This window comes from Nicotiana tabacum, chromosome 23, assembly GCF_000715075.1.
Source record: "Nicotiana tabacum cultivar K326 chromosome 23, ASM71507v2, whole genome shotgun sequence".
In the NCBI taxonomy this organism is placed as follows: domain Eukaryota; kingdom Viridiplantae; phylum Streptophyta; class Magnoliopsida; order Solanales; family Solanaceae; genus Nicotiana; species Nicotiana tabacum.
This window is the reverse complement of record NC_134102.1, coordinates 91,192,711-91,216,541: the sequence shown is the minus strand read 5'-3', so window position 1 is coordinate 91,216,541 and position 23,831 is coordinate 91,192,711. Positions and strand designations below refer to the sequence as shown.

Genomic DNA, 23,831 nt, shown 5'->3' with positions numbered 1-23,831 from the left:
TTGATATGTGTAAAATGTGGGGCCTACTTTTAAAAAAACACAATTTACCATATTTTAAATTTATTTTCTTTTCTTTTCTTTTCATCTCTTCCTCTTCACCATAGCAATAGTGAACCTTCTAAGACATAACCTTCAATCATCAGTGAGAACCACAAATTGAATACAATAATAGTGCTTAGGAGGTGTCCAAACTGGCATAACAACTTCGAGAATGCGGGGAAGGGTCACCATAAATGAAAATGAGATATGTGGGTTCATCAACGCCATCACCAAACAGTGGCTAATATTTCTGGTGGAGTTGGCCGGAAGAACGATCTACAGAGAACAAACTTACTTTTCTATAAATTTAATTTCAGATGTTTGAGAAGTGTTTGTAGTGTATTTGGGTGTTATCTAAGAGAGGTGAACAGAGATAAGTAGACGCTGGTGAAGTATTTTAGGCCATAAGCTCCCTCTTTTATGGTAAAATATGATGGTGGTCGTGTGCTGATTTTTGTGGTGGTGCTTGCCGATTATAGTCGTCTGCGATGAAGGTTCTGGTGGTCTTAGATTTAAGGTGATTTTTAATGGTCAAGATTGAAAATATAGGTTGTTGTGGTAGAATTTTTTCTTATAAAACTTTTCCGATGGTCAGGAGGATGATGTAATGGTATTGATTTGATGGAGTTGTGGTGGTTTTTTAAAGGGTAAGATTGGATAGGAGAGGTTTGTGGACGGAAATGACGCCGGCGGGGAAAGAGCAAAAATTCAGGAAAGGGGAAAAAGGAGGATAAGGGAAAGAAAAGTCGAGCAGGGGCGTAGGGGTAGGGAGTAGATTCTTTTCCTTTTCCTTCTTTAGGAGTTTTTTCTTTCTTTTTTAATCTTTTCTTTTGTAATTGATGTTTTCTTTTCCCATTTTTAGTATTTTTTCCACCAAAATTCTATTCTAACGCGCTTTATCAGTGTGATTGTCACACACTTAGGCCACGTCAACCCGTTGTTGCCACATAAGTATGGTAAACGGTCAAACGTGTTTATTTGTATTCAATCCATCAAGTTGATGTATTAAAATGGGAAAGATATAAGTTTTTTTATCGGGTTCGCAAACTGATACAAGTTTAAGTAGCCACGAGGCCATTTTGCCTAGTAAAAACTATGCTTGTTTTAAACATAAGGAGGTAAGGTTAGCATATTTTTCTCCTTCATGTAATTTTTTCGGTTGGAGCTATTAATTGAAAAACGGGAAAAGGTTCAAATTTGACTCATTGAACAACTTGTTCTTTATTAAACTTTTCCCCTTAAAACCTAATGAAGTTCAAACTCGAGGGTAATTTTAAGCAGAAGTTAAAAAAACTTAGGGTAATTTTTTTTAAAGAATTTGAATATGTGAAATCCATCCATTTCATATCGGAGCTCAATTTAAAAATGAGAAAATTACACATAAATACAACTCATACACATATATTGCAACTAAATGGCCCGTATTTAACTTTATAGAGTTGTAAGTTGTAACCCAAAAATAATAGGCTAAAATTCAATATTCAACTCCAAATAGGTTCTCGAAATTACCTTTTAATTTATTCTTATAAAAAATACTCAAGATTTTAATCTTATATTCAAATTAGTAATTGTGACTCAAACATTATTTCAACAAACCAAATCTATTTTGGGGGTAAAAATTAGATTTTTAAGGTAATCCGTCATTGTTGAACAAGCTTAAATAAGTGATTTTCAATTTCAAATCTGGCTTTATGAGAAATTTAGAGTGGATGTTTGTTTAAACTTGTTAGAAATAGTATAAGGGGGCTGTATACAAAATTTGAAGTCATTTAATAAAGATTTGGACAGGTCCACCATTGTTGAACAAGCTTAAATAAATGAGTTTAGTATTCGACTCCGGTCTTGTGAGAAATTTGGAGTTGGGTGTTAGTTAGACTTGTTAGAAATAGTATAAGGAGATTGTATATAAAATTTGAAGTCATTTTAATGGAGATTTGGTCTGGCTTTGAACAAGAATTGCAACTGAAAATCGTGAAAGAAGTTCGTCTACATATACTTGTATAAAGGTGTATAATAGTTTATAAGAGGTGTTTATACACCCATATACACTATTATACAAAATTATACATCATTATACAAAAACTAACTTCGTCTTCTTCCTTGATCCTCTTCTGAAATTTAACTTAAATCTCAAATCTACTGCAAAGGACTTCACATTTAAGTTTTGAATTCCTCTTGATATTTTCAATCAATTGGAGCAACACTCAATCCAAACAACTAACCAACTCTAAAAACCCAAATCTAAAATTTAACTCAAAGATTAAAAAGAGAAATTAAAAAACTAAATATTCTTAACAAAAATATTCTTAGTTTTAGCAGTAAGCTTTTCTTGTAGTACCATCAAACATAATGGGTAACTTGACCAACTACATTTAACTCCATAGCTTTTAGAAGTAGTGGTGTAAGAAAACAGATTTTGAAATAGGGTGTGTTAGCTATGCTTTTACTAGTCCTTTCAAAATATGAACAATATAGGCTAGGTCGGGAAAAATCAGGGGCGGATCCACCCTATTATACGTGGGTTCCCGTGAACCTAGTAGCTTTTGCATATACCCTGTATATGTATTAAATAATTAACTAAATATTCATAAATATTTAGTTGTGAACCCAGTTAGTTATTGTATATTTACTTAAGGTTGATATATAAACCCATAAACTTTAAATTCTGGATCTAACTCTAAGTAAAACTTAAAAATATGAATCATTTTTAGTTATGATGTGAAGTCATATGTATTTTCTTGTAATTGTAGTAGTCTTTAGTATAAATGCAGGAATGAATCAAAAATTTATTCGATGGCAAAATTAAGCAATTTCTGATTTGTATAAGGCCAAAACTGACCTTCTCAAATAAAATAACCCATTCAATGAGGAAGGTTCCTTTTTTATTTTTGAAAACACTCTCTCTCTCTCTCACGCACACAGAGCAGCATTGAGTGAGTCTACCGGCGACGAAAGAACAATGCGGAGGAGAGTGGTTTCGTCGCAGCAGCTCCAATATGTGCAAAGACTCCACAAATGGGGCGCAGCATTTCGGTCCCTCAACTCTTCTCCCTCTCCCTCCACTACGCCGTCGTTTCAGCAAACCACTACCCTCTTCTCCCATTCCGGTAATCCCCTTTATCCCTCTTTATCTCTACATTTATTATTACTTTGAATTGAAACTGAATTGACCCTTGAAATGAGCACAGAGTTTCTATCAAAGAACAAGAGAGTTGAAGACTTAATGCCAATTGCCACTGGGCATGAGCGTGAAGAACTTGAGGCTGAGCTTCAGGTATATATATCCACGTATGTTTAGACCAGGACTAATCAGCCTGTTTGGTTTGGATTTTATCTGGTTCAACCTGTATTCTTGATTAATTAGATTTTAGGTCTTATTTGGGTTGCATTCTGAGAATAATTTTGATTAGGTAACTGATTATTATAATGTTTTGATTAAGATTTTTTCAGCTTTATAAGCGGATAAGTCATTTTTCATTAAACGTGAGTTTTATGTACAGTAAATGAAGATGATTTTGTTGATGGAAGTGGTGGTTTAATTGAAAATACTGATTAAGCGAGCTAAAAGAATCCAAACCTCAAATTTATAATTGGAATCAGTATGTAGAATTGAACACTTCTATTATTTTGATTGAACTGATTTTTCTTTTTATCGAGTATTGATATTTATTAATTTATGAAATGACGTTCTGACTAATTGGGTTTTGAATTTAGGGGAGAGATATTTTGGAGATGGATTATCCAGTTGGACCATTTGGTACCAAGGTTAGTATTTGTTCAACCTTTGTTTTACATCTTGAAGTAATTCTTATATTGGATATTAATATTTGTGGTGTTCTGAGAGGTTAAGATTAAGAACACAAGATATGAAGGTTTCTTGTAGTTGATTAACATATGTGCAACTGTTGAACTGTAGGTTACATGTGCAAGATTATTTAGTGTGTGTGTTATGACAGGTAAGGTTGATCTGCAGACCAATTAGGTGTTGGTTAGACTAGACTGAGTAACCCAATTCAGTTGTGACCTCTTGAGTTCAATTGAGCACTTTGAAATGGGACTGCATAAACCCAGAGGATTAGCGCATGTGGTTGAGTGATTGTGGCTACCTTAAATTGGAGAATACTAAGCTTGACTGCCTTTAAAGGAAAATTCATTTAAGATACTTGACTTTGTCAAACAGGTTTATATTTTATTCATCTATAAAAGTCCACAACTCTTTAATATTGGTGACTTTGATTAGCTGAATACATATTTCACTTGCCCCGAGTTAACTCGTACTTAATTCTATTTTTTGGACTTTAACAAAAGCAGTATATATTTCCGAGACAAATTCTGTGGTGAAATTCCTTCCAGTGAAAAGTGAAGTATGCAGGAGCTCATTCTTTAACTTCACTGCTTTTTTGTTTCCCCTTTAATGGGCCTTAGGGGGTGCAAATCCGAATAAGTCGAGGCCCCAATAGGGGTATGGGTGGAAAACCAGGAAAAAATAATCAGAAGATAATGATCAATATGTATGTTGAACATTTTGATTACGCTCATCATATATGAATCTGTCGCCTATGATCTCTTTCTTGCTTGAGATACTGTATTTTTTGGGATGTGAATCTAACGTCTCTTCTCCACAGCACATGTGATTCCAAAAACTGATTATGCTTCTGTCACAAACCAAGCCCATGGAACGTATTGTTCGCTTTGGTCCTAGGCCCGCACGGATTTGCATTTCGGGCTACTAGCCCGTTTGGATAGGCTTATTTCACGTGCTTTTAAGCCAAAATAGTTTTTAAGCCATTTTGTAGAATTCCTAACTTATGGCTTAAAATCTATTTTGGCTTAAAAGTCACTTAAAATAAGCCAATCCAAACGGGCTCTACGCCGCATCGACAGGGGTGGATCTATGGGTATAGGGACGGATCACGTGAACCCATGCTCCTCTCCCTAGGCTATGTGCATCATTGGTTATTTTTGGTAGATGTATTTATATTTTAATGTGTGCCCCATGCTCAACAGAGCTCTTTGGTGCACTGGCTAATGTGTGCCCCTTTGACTCCTAGGTTGAGGGATCGAAACTCATGCCCTTTTTTTGAATTAAATTTTTTTTTACTTTCTTTCTTTCTTTCTTTTCTATTTCTTTATTTTTTCCATTTGTTCTTTTCTCGTTTAACACTCTTTGACCTATTTTTACTAGGTTCCAATTTTCTATTTCTATTTCTTTTTCTTCTTCTGTTCCCCCCCCCCTTTTGTTCTATTCTTTTGTGTTTACTCTTTGAGATTTTTTTAATTTAATTTCAATTTTCCTATTTTTATTTGGGTTCTTTTGTTTGCCTTTTCTTTCTTTTCTTTTTATGGTTTATTCATGAAGTTTCAAAACTCAAAACAAATCGAGATTCTAATTTAGTGTTGAATCTCTATAGTTTCAAGTTTCCTCTTTTCTTCATTTACCATTCTGCATTTGAGTTGTATAATTTTGCTACATAAAACTAAGATATTTGTACCTATAAATAATAATGTCGCTATTGATCATTTTCAATGTAGGAAAACTATTCAAGGACTGATGAAAATAAAATAATTTTTTTTTGTGATAGTGATATAAACTATAGCTTACTCGTTCAAGTTCTAGCATGGTAATAAAATCAAATCAAACGACGAATTAAAACGGGTAACTAACATTGTGTAAGAATAAAAAAAAGAAGTAATAGTGCACCCATCCTCTTGAAATCATGGATACGCCTCTGCGCATCGAGCCCCAAAAGCGCGCGTACCATGTGAGCTTGTGTCATGCCTTATAAAGGTCTTCACCTTCCTCTCCCATTCCGATATGGGATTCGCCTAAGGTGATATGTGCACCATTTCTTCAGAAGCTTGTTAGCCTAGTTTAAAATTCCGAGATTTAGAACTACAACTCTTAAACGAGACAATAAAGAAATTAAGGTGCAACTAAATAGCTTTAAAGTGCAGCTAGATAGCTTGACGGAATCAATGGGGCATGTGACCAAATTGGTTGAAGGTTTGGTACTTCAAAACCAGCTACCAAATCCGCCACAACGCCTACAACCTCCACCACCAAATAATATACCCGTGCTACCGCCACATATACCACTTCGATATCCACTAATTCAACTACGTAGAGCAAGATATATTGAGCAAGTTGAAGAGGTTGAAGTTGACCAAAACATAAGAGTACCAAGGTACCATGCCTAATATGATAGATAATCAAGGGAAGGAAAATGACGAAATTGATGAAGACCAATATCAAAGAAGCGAGGACCAAGCATTGGATCCGCAAATTGAGGAGTTACTACCGAAGTTTTATGATGATCCATTAGAGAACCCAACTATGTGTGTCATTGACTTTCCGCCTTTCAGAGATGCTCAACACAATATTAACTTGATTGTTGACTCTATTGTTCCAAACAAGGCAACATATTGCATTAATTCTAAAGTCCATAAAAATATGCTAGAACAAGAGGAAAAATTATCTACAAAGAAGTGGATAAAGGAGAGTTTGAGGTATATCGGAGAAACAAAATGTCTTCACCTCATAAATATATATGGCCATCATCAAAGTGACTGTTGGTGTTCAAGTATAGCAATTGATGCAGTCTCAAGAAGAGCGTTGATCTATATGTTTAATTCAAAGCTTGACATAGAGTTAGTTAAGTTTCATGAAGTTCTGACACCAATAACTTCATATTGTAAGCTGAAGTTTGCGAGTCTACATAGAAAGATTACATGGAAAAGGTTTGGTAGAAAGTTAAAAGTTAGAAAGTGGGATTTAGTTCGACCACATGCTAAATTTGCTTACAACATGAATAAGCTCTATGATAAGCTAGCAAAGTGTAACTTGAAACTTGGTGAGTGTTGGGTCCTCACTCTTTGTTATAGCAAATTTTGCGCCATTTATGGAAGCTGTTAGACTCGAGGACGAGTCTTTTTCAACTAGGGGAGAATGATGCAAGATCAACAAGGCCAAGAATCCAAGTAATTCAAGAAGTCCAAGAATCCGTTCAAGATTAAAATTTCTTTTCCGTAAAGATTAGGATTTCTTACTTCTTGTTTCCTAGTAATTTAATTCTTGTTTTAGTAGGATTATATTTGTAGTTCTAGTCAAACTAGGATTGTTAGTTGGTAGTCCATTCCTACTAGGATTCCTTTTCCTATTTTAGTTAGGATATATTTTCTTAGCCTTATTCTTATTCTAGTTTAATTAGGATTAGTTTTTCTTAATCTTATTAATTTTACTCATTGTAAGGCCTATTTAAAGGGTTCAATATGCTGAAAATAAACATCGGTGATTAGTTTTTCTCAGCTCTTGCTTCAAAAACGTAATTTATCTTTTATTTCATTCTTCCTCCTTTATTCAACGCTTCTTGCAGTTTTGCGGGATTAAAGAACGAGTGAGTAAGGTTCTTTTCATCTTACATTCTTCTCTCGTGAGTACAGGGATAGGAAGAAGGATCTGCATATGGTATTTATTAACTTGGAGAAAGCGTATGACAAGGTCCCTAGGGAGGTGCTCTGGAGATGTCGGGAGGCAAAGGGTGTGCCGGCAGCTTACATTACAGCGATCAAGGACATGTATGATGGAGCTAAGACTAGGGTTAGGACTGTGGGAGGCGACTCATAGCATTTTTCGGTTGTTATGGGGTTACACCAAGGATCTGCGCTTAGCTCGTTCTTATTTGACTTGGTGATGGATGCACCAACACACCATATTCAAGGGGAAGTGCCATGGTGTATGTTATTTGCTGATGACATGGTTCTGATTGATGAGATGCGAGGCGGTGTCAATGAGAGGTTGGAGGTTTGGAGACAGGCCCTCGAGTCTAAGGGTTTCTAGTTGAGCAGGACTAATACAAAGTACCTGGAGTGTGATTTATCTTTTATTTCATTCTTCCTCCTTTATTCAACGCATCTTGCAATTTTGCGGGATTAAAGAACGAGTGGGTAAGGTTCTTTTCATCTTACATTCTTCTCTCGTGAGTACAGGGATATGAAGAAGGATCTGCACATGGTGTTTATTAACTTGAAGAAAGCATATGACAAGGTCCCTAGGGAGGTGCTCTGGAGATGTCTGGAGGCAAAGGATGTGCCGGTAGCTTACATTAGAGCGATCAAGGACATGTATGATGGAGCTAAGACTAGGGTTAGGACTGTGGGAGGCGATTCAGAGCATTTTCCGGTTGTTATGGGGTTACACCAAGAATATACGCTTAGCCCGTTCTTATTTGCCTCGGTGATGGATGCACTAACATACCATATTCAAGGGGAAGTGCATGGTGTATGTTATTTGCTGATGGCATAGTTTTGATTGATGAGACGCGAGGCGACGTCAACGAGAGGTTGGAGGTTTGGAGACAGGCCCTCAAGTCTAAGGGTTTCAAGTTGAGCAGGACTAAGACATAGTTCCTGGAGTGTAAGTTCAGCGCTGGGTCGAGGGAATTAGGCATGGACGTGAGGCTTGGATCACAGGTCATCCCCAAGAAAAGTAGTTTCAAGTACCTTGGGTCGGTTATACAGGGATCCCCAAGAAAAGTAGTTTCAAGTACCTTGAGTCGGTTATACAGGGATACGGAGAGATCGACGAGGACGTCACTCACTGTATAAGGGTGGGGTAGATGAAATAGAGGCTAGCATCTTTAGTCTGGTGTGACAAGAAAGTACCACCGATACTCAAAGCTAAGTTTTATAGAGCGGTGGTTAGACCGGCCAAATTTGTATTGGACAGTGTTGGCCGGTTAAGAACCCTCATATCCAAAAGATGAAGGTAGCAGAGATAAGGATGTTGAGGTGGATGTGCCGGCACACTAGGATGTATAAGATTAAGAATGAAGATATTCAGGAGAAAGTGGGCGTGGCCCCTGTGGATGACAAGATGCGGGAAGCGAGGCTCAGATGGTTCGGGCAAGTGTAGATGAGAAGCCTTGATGCTCCGGTGAAGAGGTGAGAGCGGTTGGCTTTGGTGGGTACGAGAAGAGGTAGAAGGCGATCTAAGAAGTATTGGGGAGATGTGATCAGGCATGACATGACACAGTTGCAGATTTCCGAGGACATAGCCCTTGATAGGAAGATCTAGAGGTCAAGCATTAGGGTTGTAGATTAGGGGTAATCGAGCTTTTTCTACTTCATACCGGGGGTGAGGCTGGTTTGATCTTAGACGGCTTGTGGTTAATATTGAGTCCACACTATCTTATCTGTTTTTTATAGCCCCAGGTCTTAATTACTGGTTATTGTTATTGCATGTCATCTATTTTATGATTTTTATGATGCTGTTACTATCTCTATGGTTTCTGTTGACGATACTGATGAATTGTCTCTTTTTGTTTTATTTTCACCTTCTGCCCCATCAGGGTAGGAATAAGGTCCGCGTACACACTACCCTCCCCAGACCCTAATTTGTGGGATTTTATTGGGTCGTTGTTGTTGTTGTTGATTCTTCTCTCGTGAGTTGGAAGAACGTTTTCGCTACTTTTGTGAAAACCTTTAGCGGGGTGCTTATGTTTTTCTCTCTTCTTTGTGCTTGAGAGGTGCAAAACCTTGAAAGTACATCCCTCATCAGCCTGTCCTTCGTCATGGGCTTTACATTTACCCCCTTCCCCCGGAACTCAGCGACCTCGCTGAGATTTGCCCCACCATCGTACCAAGGGAGATTCGGCTCTGATACTATATTTGTCACGACCCAAGCCCATGGAACGTATTGTCCACTTTGGGCCTAGGCCTGCACGGATGTCTTTCGGGCTACGCCACATCGAACCCCAAAAGCGCGCGTACTATGTGAACTTGTGTCATGCCTTATACAACTCTTCACTTCCCTCTTACCCATTCCGATGTAGGATTCGCCTAGGTGACACGTGCACCCCTTCTTCTAAAGCTTGCCAGCCTAGAAGCCTGCCGGTCCATCTTGACTCGCCTTTATCAGTCGGCCCTCCGTGAGCATCACAACTTCCCTCAATGTGAAGATTATGCTGCCTATGAAGTCTTTCCATCCTTTTATAATATTTCTCCAAATTCCACACCCAAAAGGAGGTGCGATGTTTTAGTCTTCCACCCCGTTTCAAAATTTCACACATTTTTGCTATCACCTTCCTTCGTAGAGCGTGCTCCTCAATCCTGAATCTCCATAACCATTTTTCTAATACGACCTTGTTGAAAAACTTAGAGATCTTTCATCCCTAAGACACCTCTCCCCCAATTTCGTTGGAGATGTAACGTCCTCTTAGTTGACTAAGAGAAACTTCCTAGCCCCATTTGTGGAGTCTTATAGGAAGTTCCTTTGGAGCCTTCCAATTTACCCGTGACATTCCTTGGTGCGGCAATGACATAAAATACATAGGGATGCTCGACAGAGTCTACTTCCTTCCCTCCTTTTGATATATACCTCTTTTGATATGATGCTAGCCTCTTTTAAACACTCTTAAACACCAGGCTCCATGTTGCTTGGTCTTTATTGGGAGCATGCAAAGGTAAGCCAAGATAATTGGTTGGAACTTGGAAGAGCTCCAACCCTATAATCGAGCACGTGTGCTAATCGCGCAGTATTATCCATGTCACGACCCAACTTCAACTATAGGTCGTGATGGCGCCTAATGACGCCGTCAGGCAAGCCAACATTGATTATCAATTTATTTACTCATTTTGTTACTTTCAAAATCATAATCTCCATTACTTAAATAGTATAGGGTAAAATGATAATAACTACGTGAACTACAATAAAGAACAACCAGTGGGAACCCCCAAAACCCGGTGTCACAAGTGCATGAACATTTTCTAAGGAGTACAATAGTAATACAACATCTGTCCCGAATGTAATAAGACAAAATAAATTAATCAGTACAATGGAGACTCGGTGGACTGCGGTGCGTAGCCTGGAATGCAGCTCACATGAAGTCTCCTCAACAGGTGCGTCTACGCGCCAAGGTGATCATCAAGTGAAACTGTCAGATCTTGCACATTTAGTGCAGATGTGCAGCACGAGTACGTAAATCAACGCGTACCCAGTAAGTATCTAGCCTAACCCCGGAGAAGTAGTGACGAGGGGTCGACATCGACACTTACTAAAGGTCCAATAAAGCAATATAATAAAACATAAGCAGGTATGAAGCATACGACAATGATGGGGTAAATCTGAAAATACATAATCTTCCAATTACTTCTTTTAAAGCATAAATTTCTAGATCTTGTATTCTACCTTAACAGCTCAGAGAATGTCAAGTGTCAAACTTAAATAATAAGGAATACCATATAAAACGCCAGGCATTAATGGAAGGTTTATCTCGTGAATATTCGAACTAATAGAATTATAACGCACGATTTTCGCCGAGATCGTTCGGCCCGATCCAGAATAATGTGTACACTACCGAGTTGCGGCACGAACCATAAATGCATCTATATACTGCCGAGGCGTTCGACCCGCTCCACAAGAAAGGAAAGAAGTTGCCGAATTACGAGACACGTGTTTACAATACAGTATATGAGCACATAACGAATATAATCTTTACGCTTCTCAAATAACTCGCCCACAACTCAAAGTGTTAAAGCTCGGCCTATTATACATATATTTATTTCTAAATCAACTTCAGTTATAACTTTAATTAATTAAGCCAGCAGAACGAGTTCAAATAATTTAATTATTACATGATAAAGTCCTAAGTCTACCCGGACATAAACATGCTTTAGCTACGTACGGACTCTCGTCACCTCGTGCGTACGTAGCACCCACAACTAGTTGCACATAACAATAAATATCACCAAGGGGTAGTTTCCACCTCACAAGGTTAGACATAAGACTTACCTCGCTCCGAAGTTCCATAACCGGCTCCTACGCCATTCAAACACCTCAACCCGATGCCCGTCTCTTCAAAACTAGTCAAACAAATGTGCATTACCCATAATTAATCAATTAATAACAATCCCCAACTCCGCTCGAAAGGTTGATAAAGTCAACCATCGGTCCCATGTGCCCGGATTCCGAAATATTTTGAAGATAAACCTTACCCATAACACCACGAACTCAAATATATAATTTACTCCTAATTCCATGTCCAATTTCGTGGTCAAAATCCTAAAATACCAATTTCTAGGTTTTCTACCAAAATTCCAAATTTCTACTAATTCTCATGCTTAAATCCACATATGAACCATGTATTTAACTCACAATGTGAAGAAATCACTTACCCGATAATAGATGATGAAGATGACACTCCAATATTGCTCCAAAATCGGCTCCCATGGACAAAATGAAGTGGAAATGAGCCAAACCCTTATTTTAAAAACCACATTGCCTAGCCCGACCTTCACACCTGCGGCCAAACAGTCGCACCTGCGGACAATTCCATCGCAGGTGCGGTTTCCTCTAAGGCCAGGCAAATCCGCATCTACGGACACAACTCACGCTCCTACGCTCCCGCACGTGCGAAGGTCGCCCGTTTCTGCTACCCCAGCTGCCCAGCTCGCATTCCGCTTCTGCGCTCGCGCACCTGCGCGTCCTTGGTCGTTTCTGCAGCCCAGGCCTTCTTGGCCAACCTCCGCTTCTGCGCTTCTTCTCCGCATCCGCGGCTTCACAGGTGTGGACATATCCTAGCACCTGCGCTCCAGATTTCCCCCACTAAATATCGCACCTGCGATTGCATCCTCGCACCTGCGTGACCGCACCTGCAGCCACTCTTTCCGCAGGTGCGATTGCACCAGATTTCAGCAGCAGCAGCAGGTCCTCAAATTCCAAGCTCGATCAGTTTTCGATCCGATCCGCAACCGGGGTCCCCCGGGACCCCGTCCAAAGATACCAACACATCCCAAAACACGACACTGACCTAGTCGAGGCCTCAAATCACGCCAAACAACATCGAAACTACGAATTGACGATCGGGATCCTTTTTTAAACTTTTCAAACTTCCAAACTTCGACGAACGCATCCGATTCATATAAAAACATTCCGGAATGACGCCAAACTTTGCGCACATGTCACAATTCACGATACGAACCTATTCCAAGGCTCGGAATCCAAACGGATATCGGTAACACCAAAGCCCACTCCAAACCAAACTTAGAAAATTCTTAAACTTTCAAAATGTTAACTTTCCATAATAAACGCCGAAATGCTCCCGGGTGATCCGATACTCAACCCAAACATACGCCCAAGTCCGAAATCATCATTACGAACCCATTGGAACCTTCCGATCCCGGTTCCGAGGTTGTTTACTGAAAGTCAAACCTTAATCAATTCTCCCAAGTTAAAGCTTCCGAAATTAGAATTTTCTTTCCAAATCAATCCCGAACTTCCCAAAATTCAATTCCGACCACACGTACAAGTCATAATACCTGAAGTGAAGCTACTCAAAGCCTCAAACCGCCGAACGACGCGCTAGAACTCAAAACGACCGGTCGTGTCATTACAATCCACTTCACCTATTGGAATAATCTCACACTTCTTGAGGTTGATCTAGGGCTTGCACATCCTCGTACCACGTAAGAACCCTTCCAAGAAAATTTAACTGGTAAATTTTTGCTTCACACAAAACAGAAGTGTCATCTGCGAACATGAGATGTGAAACCCTTGTCCCCTGATTGTTGCAGAGTAGCCCCTCAAGTGACCAGTTACCATAATTCTATCCATCATTGTAAGTTTTTCAAATACCAAGATGAATAGCATGAGAGGCAACAAGTTCCTCTGTCTCAAGCTCCTCGAGCTGCTAATGAAACCCCATGGGCTCCCATTCACTAGGATCGAGAGTGACAGTTGATATGCAGAACTTGATTCACTTTCTCCTCCTAATTCTGAATCTCATCTTCAACATTATTTAGTCTAAGAACTCTCGATTCACATGATCCTATGCCTTCTTAAGATCCTGTTTACGCAAGATCTCCGACTCTCCCTACTTCCTTCTGGAGCCAACCACTTCGTTTGCCACCAAAGCCGTGTCTAGCATTTGTACGAACCCATTCTGAGATGTAACACTGTCTCATCCAACACTTTCTTCAATCTACTAAAAAACTTCTTAGATATTATGTTGTAGATGCTTCGCGCTAGACTTATAAGCCTGTAGTCCTTAATATTCATTGCTCCTTCTCTTTCCGATATGATGGCTATGAATAATGCGTCGAGACTTCTTTCGAATTCTCCGGTCTCCTTTTCTTATGAGACATTAGAACCAGCTATAATTTTTCAATTTTTTGTGAACTTTAATCAGTTCAACGCGAACCTAGTTTAGTGATGCAAAAGACATCCCACCTATGATAGTCAAGTTCACCTCCAAGAATTAACTGCTAATGCAAAAAAAAGAAAAAAGAAGAAAAAAAAAGGAGCTCTGTAATGACTGTGATGGTGATTACTTTGGATTACTGCCTTTGTTCTATCACTATCATGTTTTGAGGACAACCAAAATTCAAGGTAGACATTAGTCTCTTAATTTCTTATTACACATAACTAACAATTTTCTGCTAACTCTTTAATGTCACTTCCTTGAACAATACAACTCCACAAGAGTATATCTGGAATCTGGTATAATATTAGATATCTACTTTAACTACCTTTTGTGGAAGTCACTTTATGTAGCATAATTTTAGTACTTTACTCAGCAACAGCATGTTTTTAAGTATATTTTCAAACACACGAGAATACTAACTGAACTATACGCCTTTTCCATAGGAAGCACCTGCAGTTGTTAAGTCTGTCTATGACAAAAGAATAGTTGGATGCCCTGGTGCTGAAGGAGGTTGGTTAGCTCTTCGTTTTTTCAAACTGGTGTTTTTATTTGGCTATGAACAAGGGGGGCTTTTTAGCTTTCTTGTTCTCCCTCCCCTGCTTTTCTTCTGCATACATTAACATAAATGTACTGAAGAAACCTCATTTTGCTGAATCTATTTTGGCCTTTTCTTTTTCAACAGAAGATGAGCATGATGTGGTCTGGTTTTGGTTGGAAAAAGGCAAGCCTCACGAGTGCCCTGTCTGTTCTCAATACTTCAAGGTAGGTCAGAGGTCACACTACTACAATCTGCAGATGCATGAATCCTTCTGAAGTGTTCAAGAAACATTTTACTGATATTGGATTTTTCTAAATTACACCTACACAAACTAACTACTTGATTTGATATTTACAGCTAGATGTTGTTGGGCTTGGAGGGCCTCCCGATGGGCATGGAGATGATCACTAAGTTGAGTTATAGGTTTTGGCATTAGAAATAAACTCATTTGAGGATGAGGAGAATATTGACGGCTGGAAAACACAGACTGTTTCATACTTAATGAAGAGGTCAAACTTGAAACTTTAGCTAGTGAACCTCAGTAAATTTACATTGATTTTTTGCTTCCATGGACTAGTCATACCAGAGGCTGGATTTTCTTTTAACCTGTCCAAATTATTCTTAAATAATGATTGGCTATTTTTTGTGCCAACTTCAAATGTTTTACTAGTTCACTACTGCTGTACCTTCTTTACTTACATTTGATTATATATTTGATTCATGGTTGTGATAATCATTTCTATTCATCATTGTAATGTTGTTGCTTTAATTCCCAACTGAGCAACATATAAGTGAAATGACAACCTATGAGGCACCATTCAGCTTCATGTTCCTTGCACTTTGTATGTTGTTTAAATGCCCGTATTGTTAAATGAACAGCTTTTGGTGTCTTGTCTCGTAGCAACTGATTTAAAGAGCATAAAAATGTCTAAGGTGCTATTGATCCTTTTAAGAATATTTCACTAGATCTGACTCATTTTTGCTTTATAGAACCTCAATATACGATGAGGAATATAAATTGTTTTATCTCCTTGCCATGGTATCGATATTAAGTAGTAGCACAAACTCTATAGGTCCAAGAGATATTTACTGCTCACTCAATGCGTCAACAACCTTGGAATTTGATGAGGTTGGTATATTTTAGTGATTCATTAGTTGACAAACTTGGTTGTAAAGTGTCGGTTGGCTTATTGTCCTTGGATTGGTGTGAATACTTGGTTGTGAAGTGTCAGTTGGCTTATTGTCCTTGGATTGGTGTGAATTGTGATACTAAGACTGCATACTCTGTTGCTGACTATATCTTCTGATTAAATTACAATATAGGCAAAGAACTATGCTATCATCGAAGTCCCATGTATTGGAATTGCCGACGATGCGAAATATCCATTTCTTTAGCAGAGACTGATTATATTGGCTTCTTATGCAAACGAATTTGTTAAATATCCTGTAGGTTGAGAATCCAATGATAGAAGGCCATCGTCGGTATTGTCATTATATTGTTAAGTTGATGTTCTCATGCCCCTTAGGTGTTCAAAATAGAGTAGTGCATTCATGAAAGAAGATTAATCCTCTACAAAACCTTCAGAAAGGAGTTGAATCATCTGAATAAATGGCAAGTATGAGGGCACGGGAGGTAATTGCTGAATGCCTTAGTTCATTACAATCTGAATCCCATGAAAATCAGCAGAAAGCTCTGCTAACCTTAGCTTCAATCACAAAGGTGAGCCCTCAAAATAGGAACTTGTTAGCTCAAGCAGATGGTTCCATTTCTACCTTGCTCAGCCTATCCATGTCTCCCTCCTCTTCAACCATTCAACTTCTCGCGCTTTCCATTCTCTTCAACCTCTCACTCAATCCTAATCTCAAGCAGTCACTAGCAGACATGGATAAGATCCTGTTTCTCAACTCTGTGATCCTATCCTCAACTTCAGCTGAACCAAGTAGGATATCAGCATCACTACTCTGCAGTTTGGCAATGCTAGATAAGAACAAGGCAAAATTTGGAGTGGCTGGAACCGTTGAGGCTCTCGTAAAGGCAATCTCGAGACCAAGAGGCCCTGCTTCCCATCACTTCCTAAGCACATTGGTTGAACTGGTGCAGTTTCATGGGAATTGCACGGTGGCTGTCCGAGCGGGGGCAGTTCCGATTCTGATCAAATTAGTAGAAAGTTCTGATTGTGAGGATCTTGCTGGAACATCATTGGCTATCCTATGCTTGCTTGCAAGATTTGAAGAGGGACTAACTGCTTTGAAAGAGACAGACCAAATTGTGCTATCAATGTTGGAAATTTTGAAGGGAAGGTGCATGTTGAGTAAAGAGGGAGCTGCTGATATTCTACTCCGTTTATTTGATGAAAGTGAGGGATGCATAAGAGATGCTCTGAGGTTGCCTGAGTTTTCATCTGTGATAGCTGATCTTTCTGTTAGAGGGTCAGTGAGAGCTCGAGAGAAGGCTAGTTTTCTCATGAAGAAACTAATGGAAGCTAACGTGGATATTGTTTATGGCGTTATTGGCGACAAAACCGCGGCATATTTGCAATGGTAGGAGTAGCTGCAAGGCAGAGGCAGATACAAGAAATGAATTTGATGGATCCAATATTTATATTCTCGGCACTGAATTTGTTGCAGTTTTGAACGTATGGGTTTAGAACTTAGTAGTTGTTGAAATTTTAGTGATTTTCGCGTAAAAAATTATATTCTGTTATAAAAATATTTGGTCCAGTTGAACCCGTTTGGACTATATTGCATCAGCCCCTGCATGTCGGATGTTGTGTAAGTTTACTTCATATGTTCTTATACACTTTGTCCATCAATCAAGCAATTCATGGAGATTCTTTACAATTCTTAGAACTTTACAAAGAAGACTTCAAAGCTCAACTTTTCTAGCAAGGTATTTCAATTGCTCATCAGGCTAAAGTTTGCAAAAATCTAACAAGGCACTATTTAAGGATCATCTTGGGTTTTAAGTTAAATGTGAATGGTTAACCTCTTAAAGTTAACGCAAGTCTCATATTTAAAAAACGTTATGCACTTGAGGATAAATTTTCAAACAAATAAAGTTTACCTATGTTTACCCGTAAAACGGTACAATTGAATTTGTGATGTGGTTTATAGAAAAACGATTCGATTTGATAAAAAAATGATCAATAAATAGTACAAAAATAAGATTAGTGATTGAGATTAAAAGGAAAGTAGCAAGCCTGATTCTGAGCCCGGTCTTTCCTAGAGAAAGAATAGTAATAATGATAGAACAATGATAAAAATGCTTTTGATTGAGCTTGAAACAATATGTTATAGCTTTTGTGCGCATAATCTATCCTCCCCTTACAAGAGTTACGAATCTGATATTTATAGCTATTCCTAGGGAGACAAGATCCTAAAATCAAGCTCTTTTTGAATGTGAATAAAAGCGTTATTGATGGGTGCATAACGTCAGGCTTTGAATGTAAATATTCTCTGTAACGGCCGTACGTTGAATGCTATCCGATGTCCAAACTTTTGTGCTTCTATTATTGGTCATGTTTCCTTCGGAATTCATCTTGTACCGGTTACACACTTTGCACCTGGTACTAGTTATCTTCTTATTCATCCTTTGCTTGTCTTCGGTTTCACGTGTTATCCCATCATACGGTCACCTGTTACCAATCAATTTTACCCAATACAGATAGTCCCCTTACTTTTCGATGACGCAATTCAACGTTACCGAAAAATAGATAAGAATTCTTTTCTTGGCGGGAAAGTTCCTGAACAGTTTTTGACATTTGAAAGGACACATGTCTCCTCACATTTAATACTCCGAACACGTGTTGTCCCGTGATTAAGCAAGTATTTTCACCGGGTTTCGAGGTAATCATGACCACAAGTTTTGCTGTCTATATCTTTTTCACTACTTATCATTTTTACTTCACTTTTACTACTCTAACAATCTCTCTCTTTCTCTGAATTTCTTTAGGACTTTTTTACAGCCTCCAACTTTCTTAGCAATAACATCTTTATCAATCTTCTATCATCATGTCTTAGTCTTCTTACACTGCTTCTTTTTGGGAACACTGGTCTTCTCTTCGGTGGAGGTCCGAAGAGGAACAAATCCAAATAGGCTAACGCTGAGTCTGAACCCCCAACTATTAACACCATCATTCCACTCCATCTTTAGCACCTCATCCGATCTTTAAGAACAAAACCCATCTGCAAATTTCCAAAGCCACAGGTTTTGGCCAATTTTCAAGTGCCTCTCCTCATTCGCCCTTCTAGTATCCCTACCGTAAAGGAGGACTGCAACTACCCCAATGTTAAAATCCTTGCCCCAGATATGGTAGAGCGAGTTACCTACTCCAGGGAAGGGTTTACGTATGTCTACACATATCTCTTTACTTTGGGTCCCTTCTCTTTGGGGTCGAGTGAAGGGCTCGACCCAATAATTTTGGAATTTTGCCACCAATATTAGGTCTGCTTAGTACAAGTAGGTCCATCCGTATGGCGGACGGTGGCCTTACTTCGTTAATTATGCACTGAAATCGGAGAAACCCTAACTCTTACACATATGATTAATCTTTACTCCCCTAAGTTTTTCCGTGGAGGAGTATTAAACTTCAGCAAACGGGGTACCACGCCCTTCTCACCAGTGTAGACGATGATAACGACTGTGGATGAATGGAACGGTTCGTTGTTATTGCTACCATGGACATTATCCCGACAAAACTCCAACTTTTCCCGATTCGTGGAATCAATTCCCTAAGTATTTGGATATTTATTTCCTTTCTTCGTAAAAATAATAATTTTTTGTTTTGTTGAATTTCTCTTTTTTGACTTCATTCGTTTCAGCTACGTGTTGGGAACCACAACGGGTTCCCGGTCTGGACCGATGGGTTCAGAAAATTCTGGATATTACGACTCTGAAAACCCATCGGTGAAAGGAAACAGCTCCCAAGTACAAGTAGAAGGCCAAGCACCATGGTAAGCCAAAGGCTTTCTTTCTTTTATCCTTGTTCGAACATAAGAAATCTCATGAATAAATCGCTAACTCTATTTTTGTCTTACACAGGGCTTCCGAGGGGTTCCGTCATCTACCCCGATGTCGATACCCTTGATGACCCCGAGGAGGCCAGGAGGGTGTTGCAAAAAATCTTTGCTAGAAGTAAAGCTCGTGGATCTGCCCGAGCCTCCAGTGAAGGTGCCTTCTCTCGGATTCCCCGGTCCGAGAACAAGAAATCGAAGAAAAGATGTTCCACCTCGGCTAGGACTCAGGAGAAGAGAGTAAAGAAAATACCATCCGAGCCGGCCATAGTGGTCCTCGTTGACAAAGGGGAAGCCAATGATGAAAAGGTTCCCCTTCAAAGGAGAAAATGATCTGTATTAGCTCAACTAGATGCTCAGCCGGGGGAGCTTCAAAACCCATCGTCGCATGACGTTCAGGCACTTTGGGGTAAGATGGGCTTGGTTGAGAATGCTAACTCTCGCTTCTCGGCCCCCATTGTTGTCTCCGGTCCAAGGTGTTCGGATTTGAGCTTATTCTGCCTTCAACCACTGATCAAGCAACAATCACCATCCCTTCTGCCAAACCTACTTCTTCTCCTTCTACACCAACAATGTCACATCTACCGACACCAGCTGCTCCTTCGCCACTAGCACTAACTGCATCTCCTCCACCGACATCAGCTGATCAAGAAAGGGATGCCTATCCTCCTCGGTCTCCTAACTATGGTAACTTGGGGATCATCTATGTTATACCTTCTTAAGATCCCCAAGGAAGGCGAAGCTCCACTCTTTCGATTTTAAAGGAGTGTCATCTCCTGTCCAGGCCGGTGAAGCTTGCCAATTATATGAAGCCGCTGGCTTCGGCGAAGGAATGGAAGAAGATGGGCTCCCTTTATGGGGAGTTCCTGATAAATAATAGCATGCATTGTTCGGCGCAGGTACCATACTAGCTTCCTCCGATCTTAAATTTAAACTTTTCTTTTTAGGCCCCCGAAGGCGTAATTAAAACTACCCCGAGACTGGACCCTTTTACGTTAGAGGCTCCATCCATAAACAGGGTCCATACATTGAAAATAGTCTCCAACATTACTTCCTTAGCAGCCATAGGCATTAATCCTGTACTGAAATCAGCGAAAACTTGCGACTTAATTGCAGTCCTTGGTTTATACTCGATGTCGAATTCACTAACTTCGACCGCCGATTTAGCCAAACTGCCTGACAGCTCAGGCTTGTGAAGGACATTTTCTAAGGGAAAGGTTGTCACAACGGCTATCGGGTGACACTGAAAATAAGGCCTAAGCTTTCGAGAGGCAACTACTAGAGCCAAGACAAGCTTCTCGATGTGCGGATAATGAGTCTCTATTCCTGAAAATATTTTACTAACTTAATAAACATGAAATTGCATACGTTCTAATTCTCTGACCAAAACGACACTTATCGCCACTTCTGAGACCGCTAGATAGATCAGCAACTGCTCGTCTTCTCCTGATTTTGACAGTAACGGAGGTTGGACATGTATCTTTTCAGGCCGTTCAGTGCCTGTTGCAATTCTGGAGTCCATATGAAGTCATTCTTCTAATTTAGAAATTAAAAGAAGTGATGGCACATTTTCGAGGACCGTGAGATGAATCTGCTGAGAGCCGCCAACCTGCCGTTTAGTCTTTATACTTCCTTCACACTTGCCAGTTGGCCTGGAATGTCCTCGATAGCTTTGATTTTTTTGGGATTTACCTCGATCTCCCTTTGTGAGACTAGGAACCCCAAGAATTTAGCGGAACCAACCCCGAATGCATATTTCTCCGGGTTGAGTTTCATGTTATGCTTTCTCAAAATGTCAAAAGTCTCTAGGAGATGTTTCAAATGATATCATGCATTCAAAGACTTGACTAACATTTCATCAATATATACTTCAATTGTTTTGCTTATTCAATTCTCAAACAATTTATTAACGAGCCTTTGATAAGTAGTGGCTCCAACGTTCTTAAGCCCAAAAGGCATCACATTATAGCAATATGTGCCAAAGTTTGTTATGAGAGAAGATATTTTTTCCTGATCCTCCGGGTTCATCTTGATCTGATTGTACCCTGAGTAAGCATAAAGGAAACTCATTAGCTCGTGCCTGGGCGTAGCGTCAATCATTTGATCAATGTTCGACAACGAGAATGAGTCTTTAGGGCACACCTTATTCAAATCCTTATAGTCTACATATATTCTAAATTTGTTATTCTTTTTTGGTACTATAACTACGTTGCTAACCATTCTGAATACTTTAACTCCCGGATCGAACCGATATTGAGTACTCATGTTACCTTTTATTTAACAAACCTGTTCTCGACCTCTGCTATCGGGCATTTCTTTTGCCTTTTCGGTGGAAAGATTGAATCTAGACTTAGCTTGTTTACCGCTACCTCCAATGGGATACATGTCATATCCGAGTGCGACCACGCAAAGCAATCACTGTTAGCTTTAAGTAAATTTAGAAATTCTAACCTGAGCTCGGTATTTAATCTTGTTCCCAGATGAAAATTCCTTTCCAAAAACTCTTCAGATAAAGCCATTTGTTCGAGTTCTTCCACGGTCGACTTGGTCGCATCCGTCTCCTCTGGTACCTGAAAATATGACAGAACCTGGTAGGATTCCGATGACTCCTCGCCTTTATTGTCTTCATTCGGAAAGGGTGAAGTCATCGGTTCCTATAATTGCTATTTGTTGGAGTCTTTCCCCTTGATGCTGGAAATAGTCACCACGTTCATCTCCCTTGCTGCCGGTTGGTCGCCTCTTATTTGCTTGATTCCTTCTGGCATCAGAAATTTTAACAGCTGGTGATATCTTGAGGGTACAACCTTCATCTCGTGTATCTACGGCCTCCCGAGGATCACATTATATCCCATATCGCCATCTACCACTTCGAATGTGGTGGTCTTTGTTACACCCTCAGCGTGAGTGGGTAGCAGAATCTCTCCCCGGGTTTTCACACTTGTCAAGTTGAAGCCACCTAGGAGATTTGTCGCCGGAATGATATTCCTAGTTAGTTTTGCTTGCTCTGGGACTCTCCATTATATGATGTTGGCTGAACTTCTTGGATCAACCAAAACAAGCTTAATTTTGAAATCTAAAACATTGAGAGAGATTACCAAAGTATCATTGTGTGGCTGAAGAAGTCCGTCAACGTCCTCCTCTGTGAAGGTGATGTCATCCTCTGAAGGTTACCAGACTCTTTTATTGTGAGTCACCGATATCTTTCTTTTTCTTCGCTACTGAAAAAGTTACCCCATTGATTTTGTTTCCCCCAAAAATCATGTTGATGGTCATCCAAGGCGACCCTACTGTTGTCTTCGATGGCTCCGCATTGTCCCGGCTTCGGCTATAATTGTTTTTGGAGTGATCACTTAAAAACTCTCTAAGATGGCAAATATTTAGCAACGTTTCCACCTCTTCACGAAGATATCGGCAGTTCCCGGTTCTATGGTCGTGAGTCCCATGAAACTCACACCATAAACTAGGATCCCTCTGGTTAGGATTCGATCGAATTGGTTTCGAAAACCGTGCTTTTTTTTTTTTATGTTTATCATCGCCGACACCAACTCTACCAAGCTGATGTTAAAGTTATAGTCTGATAACCTAGGATATCTGGAATTTCGGGATCCCGACTCCTCTTTCTCTTGTAACGTCCTGTTATTCCGGCCATGATCCATCCTTTTTGTCGGAAGCTGACCTATCCGACGACTGAAACCCTTTGATGTTACGCCCATTGTCCCTCTCGTACGGCAAAAAACAACCTTTAGAGGACCTCTGATACGCATTAAAGTCACTTTTAAACCTATCTTGATTTTTATCGCAACCTCATCCTTTGGATGACCCCGAAGAACCGAGTTGGTCGTCTTATATCCTTATCTTCGATTCATAGTGATTGTGGATATCTGCCCATGTGGTTGCCTGCAATTCAAGCAAACTCTCTTTCAATTTTTGGGAGGCATCAGAACTCAATGGATTGAGACCCTTCGTGAATGACTGCGCTACTCATTCACCTGGAACCGCTGGTAGTAACATCCTTTGTTTCTAGAAACAGATTATTAATTCTC

The 23,831-nt window shown here is 39.6% G+C and overlaps 1 protein-coding gene across 1 annotated transcript; it reads left to right on the top strand.

Annotated features, from left to right (window-relative positions):
- Positions 1 to 2,908: 2,908 nt before the first annotated feature.
- LOC107782707 (putative cytochrome c oxidase subunit 5b-like) lies at positions 2,909 to 15,508 on the top strand. Its single transcript, XM_016603637.2, has 6 exons — positions 2,909 to 3,146; positions 3,228 to 3,313; positions 3,754 to 3,804; positions 14,681 to 14,747; positions 14,920 to 14,999; positions 15,133 to 15,508. Exons 1-6 carry the CDS (start codon positions 2,999 to 3,001, stop codon positions 15,184 to 15,186), a joined length of 486 nt encoding a protein of 161 aa, XP_016459123.1. The 5' UTR covers positions 2,909 to 2,998; the 3' UTR covers positions 15,187 to 15,508.
- Positions 15,509 to 23,831: the final 8,323 nt, after the last annotated feature.

Coding starts and splice junctions, on each gene's coding strand:
- LOC107782707 (XM_016603637.2), top strand. CDS start 2,999: ATGCGGAGGAGAGTGGTTTCGTCGCAGCAGCTCCAATATGTGCAAAGA. Junction 3,147..3,227: donor TACCCTCTTCTCCCATTCCG/GTAATCCCCTTT, acceptor AAATGAGCACAG/AGTTTCTATCAAAGAACAAG. Junction 15,000..15,132: donor TCTGTTCTCAATACTTCAAG/GTAGGTCAGAGG, acceptor TGATATTTACAG/CTAGATGTTGTTGGGCTTGG.